The sequence below is a fragment of the Clinocottus analis genome, unplaced genomic scaffold, assembly GCF_023055335.1.
Source record: "Clinocottus analis isolate CAN_PGR_092001 unplaced genomic scaffold, fCliAna1.0.p SCAF_8, whole genome shotgun sequence".
Taxonomy (NCBI): domain Eukaryota; kingdom Metazoa; phylum Chordata; class Actinopteri; order Perciformes; family Cottidae; genus Clinocottus; species Clinocottus analis.
The window spans coordinates 14,694,060-14,715,800 of NW_027176240.1; the positions used below are offsets into that span (position 1 = coordinate 14,694,060).

The window sequence follows — 21,741 nt, forward strand, 5'->3', positions numbered from 1 at the left end:
AGTGCTCTCGCTATAATTGCTGCCTGAAATATAAAGCACCGGAAGATTCCTTGTACCCTCTGATCAATCTGACATATCGGCTAATGAAATAAAAGCTTCAACAATCTCTCAAGCGTTGTTGCCATCTCCTTTTAAGCTGTAAAGAAAGTTGGTGAAATGTGCAATGATAAACACCCATAAAGCCCGGTCTCATTTTACTGAGAGGCCATTATGGTGCCATCCTGAGAGGTGCTTTTATTCTCTGACAGTTAGTCAGATTCTTCTCATCTATAAAACATGCAGGTTACGTTGTGGGATAGCTGTAAACTGCCGGTTTGCTCATTTAGTAATGTCTGGGGAGTGCAGCTATCAGGTATTCATCTTCCGCCCCCTGGCCTCTTGCTGTGGCCCTGACTGGGACACTGCTTTACAGTCATGAACGTTCAAATGAACGGGTAAAATATCCTGTCACTCCAGCACTACTCAACAAATGACTTTTATTAGCACTGCCGCTGCTGAAAATGCTATACATTAAATGCGTTTTGCAATCCATGCTCTGGAAGATTAAATAATGATGTCACATTTTTCAAAAATTGTCAGATTCACCCCACGTTGCAGTCTCTTGAAGGACAGCCTGTATATTAAATTATTCAGGCTTTAAGACTGGTTATATAGCCAGTTGGTGAATTTGCTACAAAAAAAAATGAAATGGGAGAAACCACAAAAAAAACACACAATTTGAACTATCCAATCTTCATTTGTTACATATAATGTGCTCTTAGTAAGGCTAATTGTTAATTATTTCAAACCTAACTTTGCTCTATTCAGGTTTTCTGCTTCACGTAACGTGCCCGTGGGACACACAGCAAAGTTTTCTGGGTCTGTAGCTAATTGAAAAAGTACCCTGCGTCAAATATACAACTATCCATCTTGCCTTTGTGCAATAACAATGCAATCAAAGGGTAAGTGCACGGAAGAATATGTTAACCGCTAATTGCAATTGAGTGCATTTCCCTAATGAAGCCCAGTCCTGACCCGAATGTTTGCCTACGTGCAAAACCTTGCGTGGGCATGTGTGCTTCTTGGCCTTTGTGGCTGTTGGTGTGAGATATCAGTACATTCATTTGTTTAGATTTTTAGCATAACTTTTTAACCTACAAAAAGTTGTTTTTTTCTTTATTCAGGGAGAGGCAAGGATTTCAAGAAAACCCACAGCACAAGAATGCAGGCAGGACTTTTCCTATGCTCCATTTGGCAGCATAAAGCACAAAGCTGTCTTTTATGATGATTAATCTCGATGCACGAAGGTTTTCAAGACCTTTCCATCAATTCTCTGTTTGCAGGAAGCAGGGAAAGAGCCTGAAAAACAATGTGTGCACATGTAACATCACCCTCCTCACGCCAAACACCCTACTATGAAAGAAGAACACATCTCGGACAAGGACCAGGCTATGTGGTATTTTCTTCACAGAAAAAAGAAAGGGTCAAATAGATGTGGGAGAAAGAGTCAAAGTGAAAACAAATTGCAATAAACTACTTATATATGAAACACTGACTTACCTCTGAAAATATCCCTATTTGGTGCAAACGAAAGGAAAGCATAAACCAGTACCCAATCAAAAAAGTCTTGATGAAAAATGTTCTCTAAAAAAAGGTAGCAAAAATGGGTGTGGGCATTAACTGCGAAAAATCAATTGTTCATGAAGAACTTGGCCGCATAGAGAGAAACAACGTGTCCTTATGCGCCATGTGAATAACAAGATCAGACTTTAAAAAAAGTTGAGTAGTACTTCCTATCTTTCAATGTTCGTTTATCATACTTTTTGAACAAAAAACACATTTAATAATGTGATATTAATGGGAATGACACAATATAGCACACAGTGGCTAACTGATGAAATTTCTGTCGCGAAATGAGAAGGCATTGTATAGATAATTCTTCATTTCAACTTCATCTGTTCTCCGGTCTTGCTGCGCTTCCAGAGCAAGCTCCAGGAATAAATAGAAACGAGCCATCTGACAAAAGTTGCAGTGCTGTGTTTCTCGTGGTATTTTTGGACATTGAGTAAAGAAGATAATGGGTGTCATTCGTTGAAAAACACCAGCCTTATTTTGTGTACTTTTTTCATTACTGTAATCAGCAGAATCGCCACAAGATCAGATGACTCCTTTCACCACTTATTTCATGATAAACAGGCTGATGTTAGACAGCAGCAGACGCAGAGGTCTGTCTGACCTTAACTGACAGAAACACCGTGAATAAATGAGGACTCAACTGAAATTGGATTTTGCTAAGCCTGGCTTTCAATGACATACAAGATAATTGCCTTCACAATGCAGAAGTAATTGAGAAGATTCAGGTATTAACAACATCAGTAATATTGTCAGCATTGTCCACAATATTGTCATATTGGAAATTCAATAATAACTCATTAGCCAAAGTTGTAGAGAAATAAACAATCACTCATCCCTGTTTGTTGACATTGACGGCTTCTCCCTACTGATTCTCGGAAAGCTTAATAATCTAATGATACAGCACAACACAAAACTATAATGTCAAAAAATACCTGTAAAGCTGATTGGATTCCATACCCTCTGCCATGCTTTTTTTGTCTTGACAAAACAGGAAAGGAGGCGTCATGAAAAAAGAAAGTGTTGACGTCTAAATATGTTGACATACCACAGCAGACGGTTATGATTGAGACGCCAGCTGGTGTTTAGAGTGAAAGCCTAAACCTAGTTTACCATAATGAAGCTCTCTGAGGGAGGCGATGCACTCCTCATGCCATGCTGCTTTACTTGGCTTCTTAACACTTCCAAAACTGAAGCGTACAGACATGATTTTTTGGGACAAACACAAGAGCTCCCTGGTCGCTACAACAAAGTGGCACTGGGTGTGTTTGCACAGCTTGAGAGAACTCCTCCAAACAAATGAATGACGATTTGATGCCAACTTGCATGAGTCTGTCAACACAACAAAAACTTAAAAAATCTTCATTTTGGGGTGCCAAATTGTTAAACATCAACAACATTGGTAAACATAATTTTGCCCCGTCTCTTGTAGACACAGTTTGTTTATAGCTTACTTCTTTAGGAGAAATAGTCTGCTCCAAGACAGAATAAACAAAATGCATTACTGCATAAAATCTTATTATTATGGCTAACAGCAAGCAGCCCAGTACCTGTTCAACAATGGCACCCTGCTCATGTCTGAATGACAGCGTTCCACAACCCTGTCTTTGTTTCACTTTTTGAATCTGGGCTGTCTTGACTTTTTGCAAAAGAGACAATGAATTTTACTCATTGTTTTGAATCACATCAATCTTCTGACAGCCTCAAGTCATCATATATATAGATTATGGCTAGATTACTTAATGGCAGACGTGTCACTTGTTGCAAGGGATGTTTGCAACAAGTGACACGTGTGCCATTAAGAGATGTGGATGTATACATTGCATAACACATCTGCTCAGAACGCACCCCAGGTTAAAAAAAACATGTGTTGGAGGCAGGTTGTAGCAGTGCCTCTTTAGAGACATGTTTAATCAAACACTAAGCTAAAATATTAGAGACATTTTGACCTCACTTTATCTTTCCAAAGTCATAATTATTTTTTTTTTTATTTGCCTTTCACAAGATACAAATAATAAATGGATGAAGAATCACGCAGGACAAAACCCATCAATGAAAATAGCGCCCGACCTTCTGCTTTGCCTTCCATCCTGCTGGCCTGCGCTGACATGTCTCTTCATTAATTTCAGCTGCACGGGCAGCATTAATTGGCCCACAGTTAATAGAGTTGTCTTCTAAATGGAAATCACTGTGTAGCTGTTTCAGGACTTTACTCCGTTAACGTGTGTACCTTTGTAGTCGAACACACTCACAAAAACAATTATCTTATGTTTCTATGTGCATGTCACCAATGCCAATTCTGCAGGGGAAATTAAATATTGAGGCACTTTATTTGAAACAATGAATCTTAAAGGCCACAAAGCTAATATGTGGTATATAAAGTAAGTCACTGCAGTAGTATAATACATCTAAACAATGCATTAAAGGCTAATATAACAGCCACACAATGAAACATTTGCGAAACTTTTAATGATCAGTTCTTCTTCCGTGCCAGAGGTGCTGAATCAACTCGATGCTTGTTTGTTTTCCAGCAGTATAGTGATTTGTGCTGTTGTATTGTATTAAGTAAGGAGTGTTTGTAGTGTTTTGTCTACTCTTGCATTCATGCATTAGTGGACATGATATTGAGTATAATACTATCAAATATAACAAAAATACCACTTTAAAAGTACTATTGCTGTGCTGTTATGTGGGACATATCAGAATAGTAAAGTGAAAACTTAGTACTTCAGCATTGTGCTCCACAACTGCCTTCAGCAAGAAGCAAAAAAGTGCTCCTAAAATGTGATGACTCCATTACTTCAGTAACCCCTTTTTATGATTCTGGCACTTTGATGTTCTCACTAACACACACACTTATGTAGCGGTCTGTGTTGGAGGAACTTTCAGTAGTTCTCTTTGTGTAGAAAAGGAACCACCTCAGGAAAGATAGAGGGAAGACTTCAGAGTGATATAACCTCCTAAATATGTTTACCTCCTCTCTATGTGTAATGCCTTGCATCAGATGGTGAGCTCTCAGAAGTTATTTTACCGAACACAAGGTAGCCCATGTTATCCCAGCGGCTAGATTTCAATTTGCAATTCATGAGTATATCAGAAAATACATTGAGATGAAAATTAGAGAGATTAGCGGAGGCTCCAGTCAGTATTAAAATATTATATTTAAACAGTGAGGTGAAGTAATTGCTTTTTGCCACAAATACATAAAATTGTGCTCTAAGAGTTATGATATATTCTCTCAGGCATATACTGTGATAAGTTGTTTTGTCGTCTTAGAGGAATTATATTTTACAGAGTAGATTGTGGATGCAGTGATGACTAATTGTAGGACTCAATAAATGCTTATGCCTAACTGACAGCTTTGTGGAAAAAGTGCCAGCAATAACTGTATTTCATTGTGCCTATACATAATTATAATTAGATATACTGTACTCACACTGAAGTCTTGCATGAAAAAAAAAACTATGCTGTTCAAAAACAGTGTTTATTACAAACAGTGAGACACAATGTTTTAAATTAAGTCCATCCAGCCCATTTGTCACCCTCTCAACCCGGCAACTCCCCTGGTATACAGTTGTCTATATCAGACCTAAACAATGAAGTCAAACCTAAAACAGTGAAGAGAAACCCGGAAGCTTATTAGAGCGGATATCCAACCAAACTGTTTACTGAAGAGGCAATAGCCTTTATCATGGTGTTTGATGCTAAAATAATTAATCTTGATTTAGGGTTGACACCAATGCTTTTTAGCCTTGACTGTATGGTTTTCTGATAAGAGTCATCACTTCTAATTCTCGCCTCATCTTTTGTTCTCGAAACGATAACTGTAAAAAATAATGTGCAAGTGGAGTAGGAACAATGAGGAGCATTGGAAGCATTGTCAAATAGCAACAGTTCATTTTTATAGTGGGCTTTATAGTAAATTGTGAAAGTTACAAGTATTTGAAATTGATGAAATATCACTGAGTCAATTCTGCCTTATTAACCTGCAGATAAACTGATGTGTAACCTGATTATGTTAACATAATTTATGTTTTTTGAGCAATGAGATTTAAATATTTTCCTTTATTTGGCATGAAAAAAACATACATACTAGCCAACAATTCCTGAACATCTGTGCTTCAGTCTGTTCTTTTGGATTCATATTCTGAACAGATATTCTGATTAAAGGGTTGATTAAAGGGGAACTTGGGTCTTCTGGTCTAAGGGTTTTGCAAGCCTTTGGTTGTCCAGTATGGAGCTACCTTGTTCTGTCTTTTCTACTATTTGTCATGACACCCACTACAACTTGATGAGCACACATATATCAACTGTAATGTGATGCGTTTCATCAACAACGCAGCACAGACCCTGGGGGCCTGCGGCGGCTGGAGGATGGCCATGTGGGGCCTGATTATCCAGGGAAACTTGGGAAATTAAATCTGTTGAGAGTACACAACATGCTCCTCAGAGTCTCCTGCCTGTCATAACGTCCTCCAATCTCTCTTTCATCGTATCCTTTCCTCTCACCTGGCAGCTTTTTCAAAGTATAACTATAAATATACAGTGTATTTGCACCTTGTCTTCACATTTTTGTAAGTGGCACAACCCATGACAAACACTAGAATGTCTCTTTTACGCTACCTTTTCCTCTTCCATACTCAAACACAGCAAATTGTGTTCTTACAAATTAATCAACACCTGGAAATGGCAGGAGGATAAAGGATCGCTTCCTTACTGCTCATATCAAAGAGAGGACTGTGTGTAAGCTGCTGAAAAGGTGACTATTTACAACAGCCCGAGTTTCAGCCACTTGAGATATAATTAGCTTCACTTTCACACTGAGCACACATATGCGGTAACCTAGACATGGTTTTTAGTACATGAACATTTCACTGATCTGCCAACAAAGTAAAAGTAATTGTGTCTTATTTAATTAGTGTAAATATATTGTATGTATTTCATGCCATTCAGTCTTTCACCTCATCATTCTTTTCCTTCTACCCATAAATCATTCCATACCAATAAGTTATATACTTATATATAATACATGATAAATACATTGAACAATGAATATATTGTTCTTGCTTCTTTTGTTTGTTTTCACCATTTAAAGTGCCTTGATTACCTTTTAAAGCACTATAAAATGTATTATTATTATTATTATTATTATTATTATTATTATTATTAGCTATTTTGGTCCTGTTTAGGTCTCCCTTTTAAAAGAAATCCAAGATCTTAACCCTGGTTAAATAAATTGAATAAAGCAAGATAAGTCCAATTCAACCAAAATAAGGCTTTGGTTCTGTGTTGAGGGAGTTTCTCACCACACAACAAGACTCAAAACCCAATGGCACCCACAGTATATGGAATTATGTTCACCTTATAGGAAACTTAATCTGCTTTGTTTGTGCATGGGGGAAGAGCTCAGATTCTATTAGAGAGATTAAATTGTCTCCATAGCCAAACAAAGCATCAAAGGCCAACAAAATTGCAGCCCCTTACTGGAGCGGGTTTCACTAAAGTCACTTATTTGTCCATTTCATCATGCTAATTGCAGAAGCTATCATCCCATTATAACTCCACGGCTGAGCGGGGTTAAAGAAATGTAGTTTGTTTGAGGTCACACTACCTCCAAGTCAGGTCTCGCTGCTCTCCCTTGGTACATCACAACAAATCATCAGGTTGTCTATAACTACTCTATATAAGCAACCCTCTGAACCCTGCTGCAAAACACCTCTTCACTCACTGCCACTCAAGCTTCCTCTCCTCCGTCTCCTCTGGTTCTCCTCTCATCAAAATTCCTTCCCATGCTGAACTCTGTTATGGAAATAAAATCTAATCCAACTTCTTGTGTCAACCTAAAATCGCTTTGTTCTTCTGGGGAGTTTGTTACACAGTTTGAAATGTCAAGCATCTGACTGCATATTTTCAGTATGCAAACCGTGTTACCCTAATAACCGTCTTACGTGATCAAGTAAAGGAACAAAACCTATCAGTATACGGTACCTTTGAACAAAGCCTGGAATAAACACGGGTCATTTTGTCATAAATGAGCCCAAATGGGTTCCCTTTTTGGAAATCGGATGGAGTTCATTAGTACTCATTGTTTGCAGGGTGGTTACATTAAACACCGACTTGTAAGCTGTAAGACCTTTCAAAATAATAACTCCATCATGCCTAATAGACTCATATCTCCCAGACGTTCACATAAAGCTTGCCGTTCATCATAGCCAGCACCTAGTCTTGTTTCTATTACCATTCCGCTGAACGAAGGTCTTTGTCTATAATGAGTCCACATTCCCTAGGCCCTACAGTAACCACACAATCACTTGTGTCAACAAAAGGGAAATCCATTTCATCAGGATGTCCAGTCAGGGCTTCATTACCATTCACAAGGGCAACAACTGTGCAGTCACGTAGCCCCTGAGAGCTGCTACTGTTTGCTGGAGTTCAGTGTATTTGCATTATTACTGTACACTAGATAGGGCATGTTCAATTAAAAACATCACCACAATGACACACTGCATCATACCAGTTCTCCTACAGCATTCAGCAGGGTTCTTTAAAAGGTCAAGATCTCTATAAGAGCTTTTTGTCATTGTCAACAAGCTGCTTATTTTGCAAAAAAGAAAACATTTTTTTGTCACGTTTTTGCAAGATTTCAAAAGTTATGTTTGGATTCATAGCTTATTTGTTTTAATCTAGGAAAGGCTGCTGCTGTTATGAACCAGGTTCATTATAGAAGATGGAAAAGGTATCTCTGGTAGTACCTTAAGGTGATTTTTTTTTTTAGGATAATGTGTGTGTTTTCTGGTTCTGCACCGTTAGTGCGGCTATCAAACATAATTTGGGTAATAAAAATGTCGTCGATAGACTACTTCGGCATAATGGGCTTCACATTTTAACAGATTGCTGAAGCCTGTCTGACATCATATTACATCAAGCCAACGCCATGACGCGGTAAACCTTTATTCTCAGGTCCTGGTAAAAATAAAATCCTACAAGGTATATCTTTTAGGAGGCTCAAAAAATGTTTCCGCTTCTTTCCACGACTTTTTCCAGAACACTTTCAGTGATTGCACAACACACTAATATGTACCTATCTGAGCGGTCTGATCAAAAGACGTGCAGTCTGTGACAATGACTATAACTCATCTTTGATAATATCTCTTCATGCTTAAAATTATGACAAATTAATGATAGAATAATACAAATATAGTTATTAGCCCGCAGTAACTCATTTATATTTGAAGTAAAGTCATGAAACATTTTTCAGAGTTTCTACTTGACTTAAGCAACCTGCATGTGCTACCATGTACGACAGCATTTCCACAACATTACCAAGAGGCACCTATTTAAAATACTCTCATCCATAAACTAACATTTAGAAATTAACATGATCCTGAAGATAAATTAGCCTTTTCACTGGAAAACAGCAGAATGTTATTACATTTTTTTCAGGACAACAAGATTAGGATAGCACTTAAACCTCAAAATGAAATCAAACCTTTTTTTCTTTTTAATAAAAGCTTTTCAGTGGAGGCAGCTCCGGTAGTAATAGTGGTGCTAAAAAGGATTAAATTAACTGTTTACCCAATTCTGTAAATTAAGATTTAGTTGATATATCAATTACAGCTGCATGTGAGTCAGCCTGCAGGTGATATCTATCAATATACATCAATCGTCACTGGGTGACTAATTATGTTTTACAGTCTAAACTAAACCTGAAACACAAAAGATAAATACTTTACTATTTGAGCAGGTAAAAAAAAAAACAGAAGAAAAGATGCGTTGTTGCAAACCGAATGCATTTCCAAATTTAGATTTCTGAGAAATGAAATCATGGAATTGAGAAAATAAATACCAGCATTGCCATGATTCTTTCCAGTTTACCACATCACCGGAAGGTTTCTAAACATCCTGATTGTTGATACTTACACTGCTGAAATGTTAAGCCCATGCTTGAGTTCTTTAGGCTAACTCTCTTCAAGATTTATTAAACGAGTAAAATATTTTGTAGTTTTAGGGTAAAATGTCATCTTCGCTTTGTCTTTGCTCCCTTCAGTAATTGCTCAGTTTAGAGGCAAATCCTCAGCTTAGAAGGACTTTAGAGGAGAATCATCAGACGCTTTTTCATGTTTTAAAAGTTAAAAAAAAGAATCTGGCACTAACATTTCCAGTTACTTTAAAATGCATTCAAAATAGCCAGTTGAGAGCTACTTTTATAAACACGGCCCCTGGTTCCTCAGCTTTGAGAGAAACTTGTGGACATGCTCACAAATATTGAATGAACTGCCCTGGGTTATAGGAATTGCATTCTCATTTAAACTACTCAGCAAACATCACAGTATTTCATTCGAGTTCCTTAGAGGCTCTTTTATACAGCTTTTTTTTTTTTCTGTTTAGCTAACGGGGAAATAGTGGGGAGGACACAATTTCATATCTCCATTAAACGTTGATGTCCGAGGTAGAATTTTGACAGAGACTTAGTCACAGTAACGCTACATTGGAATATTTTATTTCTGCCACAACACAAGTGCATATCATGGATAGCATGAACATATTTAACCCTTGCATCCACTCTGAAGACACGAGGACTGTTTAGCAAGCTAAAAAAAAGCATAGGATTTATCAAATGAGTCAAAATGTGTGCTTTATATACCTTTTCTTACTTGTGACATTATGTTGCTCATTACCTGCCCCATTACCATCACCTAACCATTATACATATGAAGCCATGACTGAAACCGTGTCACTGCAGGCCTGTAACCGAGTAGCTGATCAGTATTTCTGCTAAGGTGCACACATTCCTGGCTCAGTCTACATGGCTTACATTTGTGTGTCTCCACAAAGGTTTACAGCATTCGCAGGACTGGAGATTAACTAAAAACAAAATGAGACAACTGAAGAAAACACGGGGAGAAAAGAAACAGGTATAATGAACTGGTGTTCCAAGAGGGGTATTGTGAGAACCAGTGAATCGCATGCTGACGACCGTTCAGAGCAAACTGCCTGGGGATTGTGCAGAGAAACAGTCAGCAGTAGATTTCTGCAACCCTCTCCTTTCACCCGTGCTTTACTCCGGCAGAAAGAGCGAGTAAAGGATTAAAGAATGTATTACATCTTCTGTGCATGCATGTTGTATCTCCACATCACCACAGGACAAAAATAAGTGCAAAGCCACACTCTCCCTTCTCCAGTGGTTATATAGTGTAACATCTGAAACCTTGACTGAGCTCCAAGATCAGCATCTGTTATATTCCATCCAAAAAATGTGTTTCAATTTCCAAAAACAACACAATATTGAATTTTTTTCTGGGCTATTGGAGAAGCAGGCGATTAAAATCTGTATAATGCCTTGGAATTTCCAGTTGTCACCTCAAACAATTCTAGAGAAACATCTGTGAAGGGGAAGCAGAAAAAAGGGGATTCATCCATCTGAAATGCAGCACCAGCCCAGTGAGCTCCTTCTTACACTTGCTATCAGAAATGTCAGCAATACTAAGGTAGAGCAACAGTGCCCCCTATGGGTCACCAGGTACATAATCTTAGATTAAAGCTTACCTGCTTCATACTGCTCTAAAACATTTTATTAATCTGTCTGCTTTATAGGATCATATCTTTACCACACACTTAAACACATGCAGGATAGTGAGATAGAGATAGACGGAGATATAGATAGCACCCTGCATTTAGAATATCTCATACTGTCGGCATATAGGGATAGAAGAGTGATTGTGCAACCACCATCTTCAACTATCCATTAAGAAAGCATTGTGTTGTTTTTTTTAAAACAAAAAAATGTTTTGTTGAGCCCATTCTTAAAAGACTAAAATACACATATGGCTACTAAATATCAATATTGCTTGTATTTATTTTGTACCACTTACTTTCCGCTCCATGTCCTACGATTGACCCTCTACAGTAATTACTTTAGCCAAAATTCTCTTGTTTGAGGCAGAGGAAGAGAGAAACAGAAGGTGGTGAGAGACTCTATCCCCGAGTCCCCGTCTGAATACCCTCGCAATTACTCACAGGCCTGATGGATGAGATCTGGCATGTTTTGAAATGTTTGTTTCAGGACAGGAGGTGGGGAGGGGGGGGGGCTAGGAAGAAAAACAAGGATGCAAACAGAGACTTTTCGACCTTGACGACAATTACTTAAGTTCTCTGTCAACCAGTGGAGACGAGTGAGGACCTGAATGACGGTCCCCCTCATGAGCAGTGGCAACTGTCTCCCAAGACACAAAGTCAGTTTAAACACTGCTGTGTGTGTGTGTGTGTGTGTGTGTGTGTGTGTGTGTGTGTGTGTGTGTGTGTGTGTGTGTGTGTGTGTGTGTGTGTGTGTGTGTGTGTGTGTGTGTGTGTGTATGTGTGTGTCTGTGTGTGTGTGTGTGTGTGTGTGAGAGAGAGAGAAGGTGGTGTGGTTGGAGTCACAAAATGTGTGACTGGGAAAGACTGGGAGGCTCATTCTCCCAAACACTCAATATGGTCACAGACCATTAGCAGTTCAAGCAAAGGGATATATTTTTTTAAGTGTGAGGCGGATCCACACTGACAGCACAGATTCCCATGATTACTTTCCATTAGCCACACCTTGTAAAAAATTATTTGTACCTTGCCATGGTGGCACCTCGTAGATCACAGAGATCGACTTTAACAACTCTGACGTTGACCAAACACAGAGGCGGGCTGCGAGGCCGTTCACAAGCCGAACACTGGGAGGAGAGAAATTGAGCCGAAATCGGAAAGAAGAGGAAGCTTGTCAGCTGGTTTGTCACCTCAGTTCACATTTACACCCTGATTGAAGTCGGAACCCTGGCCTTGTGCTGTATCTCTCTCAGCGCTGATACAATTAACTGGACCTTTTAGTGTAGGACCCAATGCAACCCAGTCACCGAAGTCATTTCACTGTTCAACAGAGCAGCAAGTTCCTTCAGCCAGGGCCATTGATTTTCATTCTTCGTGTGACAGTGCAACAATCACAAGTTTGCTCAAGAAGTTACCAGTTCTCTGCAATGATTTCTAATGTTCTGAATGTGTGTATGTGTGTTCGTGTGCGCGTGTACACACATTTATATGCAACTGGCAACACAGTAAATCGGAGAACAGAGAGAGTGAGAGACCCTGAATTGCAGTCAAATAGCTGGGAGCTTGGCCGCATCACTCAGGGAGGTTATGGCACAGGGTGTGAATCTGTAGAGAGACAGATAGACCCGTCGAGCCAGACTCTCCAGGGGATGAGTGTTTTGTGCAGCACAGCCATGGCCTGACAGGAAATCTAATGAAGAGTCTATGCTGACACGATCCCCAAACAGTAGAAAGCAAAACCAAAAAGCCATAGGCTTTATCAATCACTAAAGGAAGAGCAACAGTGAAAAGTGGATGGTAAATTTTATGTCGTGCCACCGTCTGGTGTTAGTCGAATGGGTGACTTGTTCAGGCAACTTCACCTGCTAAAAGAAAATGTCCCCATTCCGTAACAGTAACGAAGTGGCAACAACATTTTAGACAGAAAATAAGGGTCTGGACAGCAAATCAATTTCACATAGGAGTACTGCCTTTCGCGAAGAGAAAACTGAGAATATATTCTCATATACTACAACTAGACCTTTGAAAAGAACTCTAAAGTTAGGAAGAGTGACAATGAAAAATTCTGTCTTTTTAGAGACTAAGACCAGCAAGAGAATAAAAATGCCACATCTACTTTTCATTCTGGAAAGCCTTGTGCTTTGCAAGCTAAAATATTACCAGTGCACTCAGAGAATCATTCCCTAATAAATAAGGCAGTGCTCTCCATTAAGGATTGTGTCTCAGAGAAGCATATAATATTCGTTGGACATTACACACCATTATCCTGCTCTGTTGCCGTGTTGCCACAACTACTGAGGTTTCCAATAAGTGGGGAAGGATGAACCACAACCTTACCCTGAAAATAAAAGTAACCCCTTAGAGATGCAATGAGTGTTCTTCCTCCAATGAAAATATATCACTTTGTAAATAACATTTCTCAGTTTTATGTTCATGTTTTATTTGCTAAATCCAATTTAGTTTAATTTCACTTTTATTGAGTTTAATTTCCACTTTACTTTTCATTTGTTATTCTTATTCAAATTTGACCTCAAATAACTGATTTCATGTCTTGTTGTTTTATATACACCAATAGGTTAACACTGTGAAAATTAACTAAGTTCAAGAGCAATATAAATAATATCAAATAAGTGTTACAGGAGCCCATTTTGTTTTATTTAACTCTGATCTGGTACAATAAACAGGAATTATTTTAATTTTATTTTACACACAACATAAAAAAGTAGCACCTCAATATGTTACCCTTCTCTGAACTACAGACTCAAATTGTATTCTGTTCGCTACACCTGTTCTGTACATTATGCATCAATGAAAAGTAAACAACGCTGCCTGTGTGCCAAGCAGCCCCACAGGCAAACAATGTTTGAATGGACTGCATTTCAAAAAACGAATAAAAGTCAATCTCTACTGGATCATGGTATTTTGTCCTCCGAGGGTCACCGCTCTCATCAAACCTGTGATGACTGCAGTACGAGCCGCTCCATACAACTGAATACCAATTGCCTTTCTCACACTCATCTCAACCAATTCAGGTTCTTTATAGTGTTCATAACCAGTTTCCCTATGCACACTAAATTGGTTCCTTTAAAAAATGATCTAATACAGAAAGATGGGAAAGGTTTACAGCGGGTAATGGATTAGGAGTCAACCCCTGTGCATAATTACCACAGTCATCATGATAAGAAAAGTCCTTTCCACTTCGCACCGTTATCTTTTCGACCTCATTCTGATCTGAGAGGGATGGTGAAACTTGCATGAACTCCAAGGCGACAAATGTAAGACAAGACCTTTTGTTCGCCATGTAAAAGCAACAATAATGACATGCATTCACTTTAACATGCAGTTTGAGCCCCCCTTCAACGCTAAGTGAAACCCGTAATTTGTCTTTGAAACATGCCTTGATTAAGTGTGATAGTCCCTTCTTTCCATTGATAATTTTCCAATACAAATCCAAAGATATATGCCAAATACCTGGGCTACAAGAGGACCAGAGAAATTGTTGGGTGTTTGACAAAATTACTGAACACAGTATTGCCACATGCAAACTGAACATACTCGACCAATTGTACAAAAGAGGAAATGCCATCCTGTACAACAATCTGGACCTACGGTGCCATAGACAATGTATGGAGTAAACAATGAGATCCAGTGAGAGATTGGTCACATGCATGCTTCCCTGTCACTTTTATGCTTTAAAAAACAGTAGGTAGAGGGTTACAGGGAGCATTAGTTGAGTGGTGGCAGACCAAAGCAGGCGTATTCTAAAGTCGGGCCATCTGCCGGGGCTGGATGCTGCAGCCACCTTGTCATGATCAACCCACCCTGCCCTCCGCCCCTGCAGTTTGTGATTGTCAGCACAGCCCCTCCTGTCCTGCAACTCTCCAGGCTCTCACCAGGTGACAGTTTGAACACCTTCTGTTCAACCTCCAGCCAAACAGAATTAAGGAAGAATTAAAAACTCAATGAGCCTAATAATTAAACTTTAATGGAGGACATAAAGCAAGTTGACACCCCCCTAAAAGCTATAGGCAGCCATAGCAGTGGCACCAAGTGGCCTGTGTCCCCTACAATTACAGACGTCACGCCTTTACCGCCAACACATTGCTGATGTCAGGACAAAACCTTGTTGCACAAATGTTGTGCCTTTGGCTTATAAAATAAATTGTAACGTTATGTGAAGAAATAAAAAACATCAGGTCAGCTGAAAACATGCTAGAAGCATTGCAGCTTAACTCACTGTCATCATTTGACATTTTGAAATAAATGTCACTCCCATGAGCTACAGTCAATGCATTTAGAAAACCATGATTCTTAGCCAGTCTTAAAGACAAGAAATCATAATGTGGTGACCAATATTTCACTATTTCATCTCGCATATCAGTATTATGTCCTTATGCTGAATTGATTAATTCAACTGCAAGAGTCTTAACTCTGCAAGCAGGTAGGCGAGCACAAGATTATAGTGTTTGTACTTCAGTTCACGTCCACTGAGCACACCAGATGGTACAATAAGTCCTAATATGTGAATAGTAGAAAATATATTTCTTATAACATGTTTGCATACATTTTACACGTCAACTTTCCTATTTACTTCCAACCTGCATAATTGGCATCTCTGCACTTGTTTTGACTGCAGAAGAAAAAAACTTCTAAGAGACAGTTTATTTAGCTTTGGGCTACTTTCTCAGTGTTAAAAAGTCCCACACTTCATAGACAGCAGTCTTCTGGTGCCAACCTAAATGAAAATCAGCATGAGAAAATGGAAGTACTGCAGGCTAAAGATTGGAAACAGTGAATAGATGAAAGGCAAGAAGTTGAAGTAACTTTCCAAAGATCTTATCAAACTTCATGCTCAACATCCGCTATGTTTGTTCGCATGAAGCTCAGAACTTTGTTACGCATTAAAATGTGGACAAGAGCCACAACAGCCAGAGCATGTCTTTTGTTACCAATGACAAAAAATAACCATGGTTTGGAACACTCTGCTCACATTAAAATTGATATTCACAACATACTACTATTGTTGAGCACAACCCTCATAGATGGTGAATGAAAACTTGGCAGTAAAGTCCACCACTATACTGTATGCCCTTATCAGTCCAACCACCTGTACAAAGACAACTGGTCCCGCAGTATAAATAGAGCAGCAGTCGGGCAACTGCTGAGACCTTCTGGAAATTATAAAAGGCTTCAGCAATTCCTTCAACCTTTCAGACCCTCTGACAGCCTGCTAAACAAAATGAATTACCTCCTGGCCAGCATTCAGCTCAATCAGAGTTTGGATGTCTGGCAGCATTAACTGCTTAAGTAAACTACTAGCCTTGGCTACAAATGTATTCAACAGTTTAAAAAAAAAAAAAAAAAAAAAGTGCAATGCTCCCTCCTGCACTTTATTTCCATTCTCATATGCCCTATTTTTCTAATCACTTAAGAAAACCCTGCTCACACTTTTTACTATCTTCGTCTGAGTTTGTTTTAAGATACTTAGTGTCAAGAACATATATTGGGAACAGAATGGGGTAAACATGCAATCAAAACAGGCTACACTATAAAACCTGTATCAGTGACTATGTCTTACCATAAATTAGACACAAATCTAGACTAAAGACATATCTATCACAGAGAATAGATATATCTAAACCGCACACAGCAATGCAATTCAGACATGAAGCCGTTATCCCAAAAAAACAGTGCAAACAAGCAGCTTGAACAGAATAATATCAGCTACAAGGGCTACATTATAAAAGGTCAAAATGTTGACAAAGCAGGAAAATTGCCATGACATTTGGGTGCGTGTCAGGTGTTTGTGTACAAAACCCCATATTTGTCATTTACATGATGCTGACAATAATTCAGAATGTCATGTCACCTTATCCTAATCAGGATAGCTATTTACATAATATATTTAATTTGTTAGCCTTATCCCACATATCAGTCCGTATATCACATCTATTAATCTTCTAAATAAGATTACTAGATGTATAAATTAGAGAGGATTAATTTCACACGAGATGCACACTGCTTGGTGGACTGTAATGCGTGTATGTGCGTGTATTCAAAAACAAAATAAGGAAGGAAAAGTTATGAAACAACTGTAGAGAGACAAAGTAGTGTCAAATACTTATCTTTACTTCTGTGAAGCTATGCATATGGCATCGCTAATCCTCACAGCACACATATGACACATTCGCGACAAATGAGAGGATTAGAAATTTTGACCAAATCAGAATTTCAGTCAATAACCTTGTGTTTCACTGGCACAAGGTAGGAGAAAGAGCTGTGACCTTTTCTTACAAGTTGAGTAAGAAAAGGTCAGAACATAATCTAGTCACTGTTTTGCAGCATATGTGAGGCCAAATCAAGGAGAGCGGATGTTTAATTTAACATTCGCCTTAATCACTCATTTGTGCAATGCCTTCACAACCAGCACCTTCTGAGTCTGAACAGTAGAGGGCAGCCAATGACAATTTAATAGCACAGGTCCCTTCCAGCAGCAAACACCATCCAACAGCTCCCAAAGGTCAAAGGGCAGATCCTTACCAGCGTTGACGATGGCATCCACCTCCAAAAGTGTAATATCCCCTTTGTAGAGAGATACTTTATCACTCAGTCCACCTCCGCCTGTCAGCTCATCCCCTTCCTCTTTGTCATTGGCTGAAATAAAATTATGGAAAATTCAACTCTTTGCACAAATCAGATGATCAAAATATTGAGACGTGTCTCAATAAATACAAACATTATATGTTCCTTTTTTTGTAGACACAAATTAGATTCATGAATGGATCCCAAATGTACTTTAGTTAAATGAGTTAAATGGGATGTTCATGGAAAATCACCTCAATTCATTCATTATTCCAGTTTTCTATAAAGCAACACTTCATGAAGTGTTTCACACAGAAATTCATTCAAAAAACAATAAAGGTGGAAAATACTGTACATAGTGTAATAAAGACTAGTGTTTTACAAGAACACTGCATTGTAATTCAGAATTAGCATACTCTCATCTCTTAGTTCCTTCTTCTATATCGTAAAAACTTTAAATTGTGTGAGGAAATGTGTGGTAAATTCTATGAACTGGTATATTCTGTGGATAACAAGCAGGGAGCGTTCAGGAATGACAATGTTGTAGAGTATACATCTAAGAGTAGAGCAAAGAAATGTTAATAACAAGGAGTTGTGAATCAGCAGTTCTGTTTCATAGTCTTAAAACAATGCATCAGCTAAGAGTCTCCCAAACCTTGAGCCACAAAAAAAGAAAAAAGACAAATAATTTAAATGTTGCTTTTTTCTGTTTTTTTTCTGTCAAACCCACATACATTTCCTTGATTTTTGCCTGGTAATCATTATGGCAATTGTTTTTCTTAGTTTTCTTTATTGATTTGTATCTATAAATAGCCCGATAATAACACTTATCTTTATTTTAACTTTAGATGCAAAAAGGTTTAGGCTATATTAGACAGCATCAGAGGCTTAGTAAACAAAAAGACCAGATGTCCAATTTTCGTATTGTTTGACTAACATTAGCAAATCCACCTAAAAACAGTGATGTAGCCAGCAGGATGATTGCACAATAACTTTTCAGGTGGGCTGTGTAAACAGTGCCATTATGTGTCAGCTTATTGTTGCTCCAAGTCTTGAGTTGAGTGTCGCTGATAAGTTTCTCTTACGTCTATTTTCCTCTCCCCAGGATGTGATCTTGTCCAAAGATACAAAATCTTGACGCCGATACTCCTTGCGTCTCTCTTCCCGATCTAGACGGAGCAGTCTCTCTGTGGAGGAAAGACATCATTCATTAAACTTAAATGAAGCCGGTCCCATTGATTAATAACAGAGATAAAGACTGATACAGACTTGGTACTGGCATAGACTGTCAATAGCAAATACAACATTGATTTCCAGTTTGAGACAAACTCACTTAAATCTTTGCATTTATTATTATTTTATCAATCTCCTCACAAACTGTCTTCCAGTGTCTACCCATAGTTGTCGTTGATATTAGACAATTGCTGGTCCTGCACCAACTGATGACGGCCTGTGACCAGAATTATCCTCCACCGCTCACCTGGTATTGCCATTATCATCATCGTCATCAGTCATGTCCCACTCTTCACAGCTCCACACCCCCATGGCTCTCTAAACTGACACTATGAAAAATGGGGATCCTTAATAAAATGATAATTATTCATGTGATCCTGCGTCATGCATTAATATCCCTTTTGGATTGCATGGTCAAAGTGCAGGATCAGCAATGAAAGAGCACCCCTGGAACTGGTAGGGTCTTACTCCAACACACTTCAGTAGTGTAGCTGCTTGACATCCAAGATGTTTGAAAACAAGTATGCAGTCCACCCCTCTCAATACATCAGGGGTTCTCAGCCTTGTGTCATAGAGACCCAAGGCACCTCACCACCATCTGATTTCATTAATTAGTCCCTCTTCTGTGGTTGTAAGGGTGATAATTAGTGAAACTGGCTGGAATGAATTTGCATACTATTGTGTCTCCATGGCACTCACTCCACTATGCAACCATGTTGCCTCAGCTCCATTGCACTGAACTGTGTGTCATACCTTACTCAAGCTCTGTGCTGCTCTGCGGCCTAAGTAAGTCTTATGGGACTTTGTAATCTTTCTGGCTTTTCACAGCGGCCATTTTTACATGAACATTGCAGGGTAAACCGTGTTTTTTATAACATTAATTATGGAACTGTATCATTTAGGTAGACCAAAGCCCTGGTATTGTTTATGCGGGCTCACTGGAAAAGGCTAAGACTAGATACTGTAAGAAGTGAACGTAGTCATCGTGATGTCACCCAGTGGTTTGTGAACTCCCGTCTTGAAGTCTTGAGTCCGACGATTTAGCCGTCACCGTCTTGGCTTTTTTGCAACCGATGAACAGAAGTTATGATGTTTCTAATGTGGAGTAGTGACGTAAAGACGCTCTATACATCTCTGTTTGCGGGAGCAACCTGTCAATCACAGTAAGCCTGCCCGAAAGGGTACCCTGCTTTATGGTCTATTTTACTCTAAATGGGACCATCATTTACTAAAAGAACATTATGCTGTATTGAAAGAGACTTGGAACTAGCAATTAAGACCATAAACTCATGTTTACAATGTTTATTGAGGTAATAAATCAAGTGATAAGTTCTGTCATTTTCTCTTACGCTTCTATACAAGCCGACTTCTTTTTGTAACCGGTGCCTGACTGTTGGTCAGTAGAGAGAATGGCTTCACTTGGCAGAACCGAGGTATTGGACAAAAAGTAATTTGACTAATTACAAAAGGATTTGGCCTGCCATGACATGTCAAAATGACTGTCGTGTAAAAAAAAAAGGCCTATCATTTGCTAAACCTATAGGCCATGCTTTTACTGTACATTGAGAAAGCTACTCTGACATAACTAACTTCAAATGATGAAGTTCTTCACATAGTTGCACTACAGCAGTCAATGTGGAATAAACTATGGATGACTTTTCATATCTTCAACACAAAATGCATTCAATGACATCTTTTAAATGAATTAACTTTTTTCTCACCAAAACTGAAAGACTAACAGAACTTAGTGTGAAAAACAAAGTACAAAAAGTAAAAATGGCTACAATTTACTCCACTTTGCTTTATTTCCATCTTAAAAAATGTTTACATTTTAATGAAAATGCATAAATTCCTAATTGGGGCATACAAAGAAGATACTACAAAGTGAGTAGTGATGACTATTGTAACACTACCTGTTGGTTCTGGTGATGAGTTGATTTGGAAATGAAATGTTTTGGTTGCATTTGTGCATTTTGGATGAGAGTGTTAGATTAACCATTGTTCCCTGGCTGCATCGTGGTAAAGAGAACTGGGAACAGTTTTGTAAAATGTGTAATCCGTATAGAGAAATGTATGACCTTTAAAAAAAAAAAAACATAAGCTACTACTATTTACTTAAGCTTATTGTTATTTGTTTGTTCCAAAATGAAGGGCAGACATTAGAAACATCACTGAGCTGCTGCTGCTGCTGCTGCTGCTGCTGCTGCTGCTGCTGCTGCTGCTGCTGCTGCACTTTAGTGCGGCGGTATCACTCTTCGGTCCTCACAGCTTGTGTACTCACATTCATCTCAATGACTGTAAAAGAGCCCCAACTTGCTACTCTACCTCCAGAAAACACTGGGCTGTTCTACAAAACAAGCTTCATCCTAATTGCGCACTTCCCTGTGAAATCTCTGCCAAATAAATACACCAGTGCACACAGCGTGTTTACTTTGGTCAATTCAAAACACCCCCTCGCTAAAACTGGATGGGATATGACACTACACAAAAGTCTCCTCTGTTTACTAAAATTGGCTCTTTACACCAAAATGTTGAGGTCGAGGCATTGATGGTTTGGGAACTTTAAACACCATGAGAACTTTGATGGGACTATTTTGGTAAAACACAAGAGGATTCCCTAAGTCATTCTTTGGCAACATTCAGCTGTAGGTCAGGTTACAATTAAAAAGGTATTTCCGAAGTGGTGGATATCCATTCTATCCCCCGTGTTGCTGTGATGCGTTTTCTCTCCCTCTTGCCCAC

The 21,741-nt window shown here is 38.8% G+C and overlaps 1 protein-coding gene across 4 annotated transcripts in view; it reads right to left on the reverse strand.

Annotated features, from left to right (window-relative positions):
* Nucleotides 1-21,741, reverse strand: part of macrod2 (mono-ADP ribosylhydrolase 2) — a 377,376-nt gene that overhangs the window by 353,791 nt on the left and 1,844 nt on the right. For all 4 annotated transcript variants that reach the window (XM_068568505.1, XM_068568504.1, XM_068568506.1 and 1 more), the window contains exons 2-3: nucleotides 18,852-18,953; nucleotides 17,725-17,838 (exon numbers count right to left, since the gene is read on the reverse strand). In XM_068568505.1, coding sequence (XP_068424606.1) covers nucleotides 17,725-17,838; nucleotides 18,852-18,953 — 216 coding nt within the window. The remainder of the gene's footprint in view (nucleotides 1-17,724; nucleotides 17,839-18,851; nucleotides 18,954-21,741) is intronic.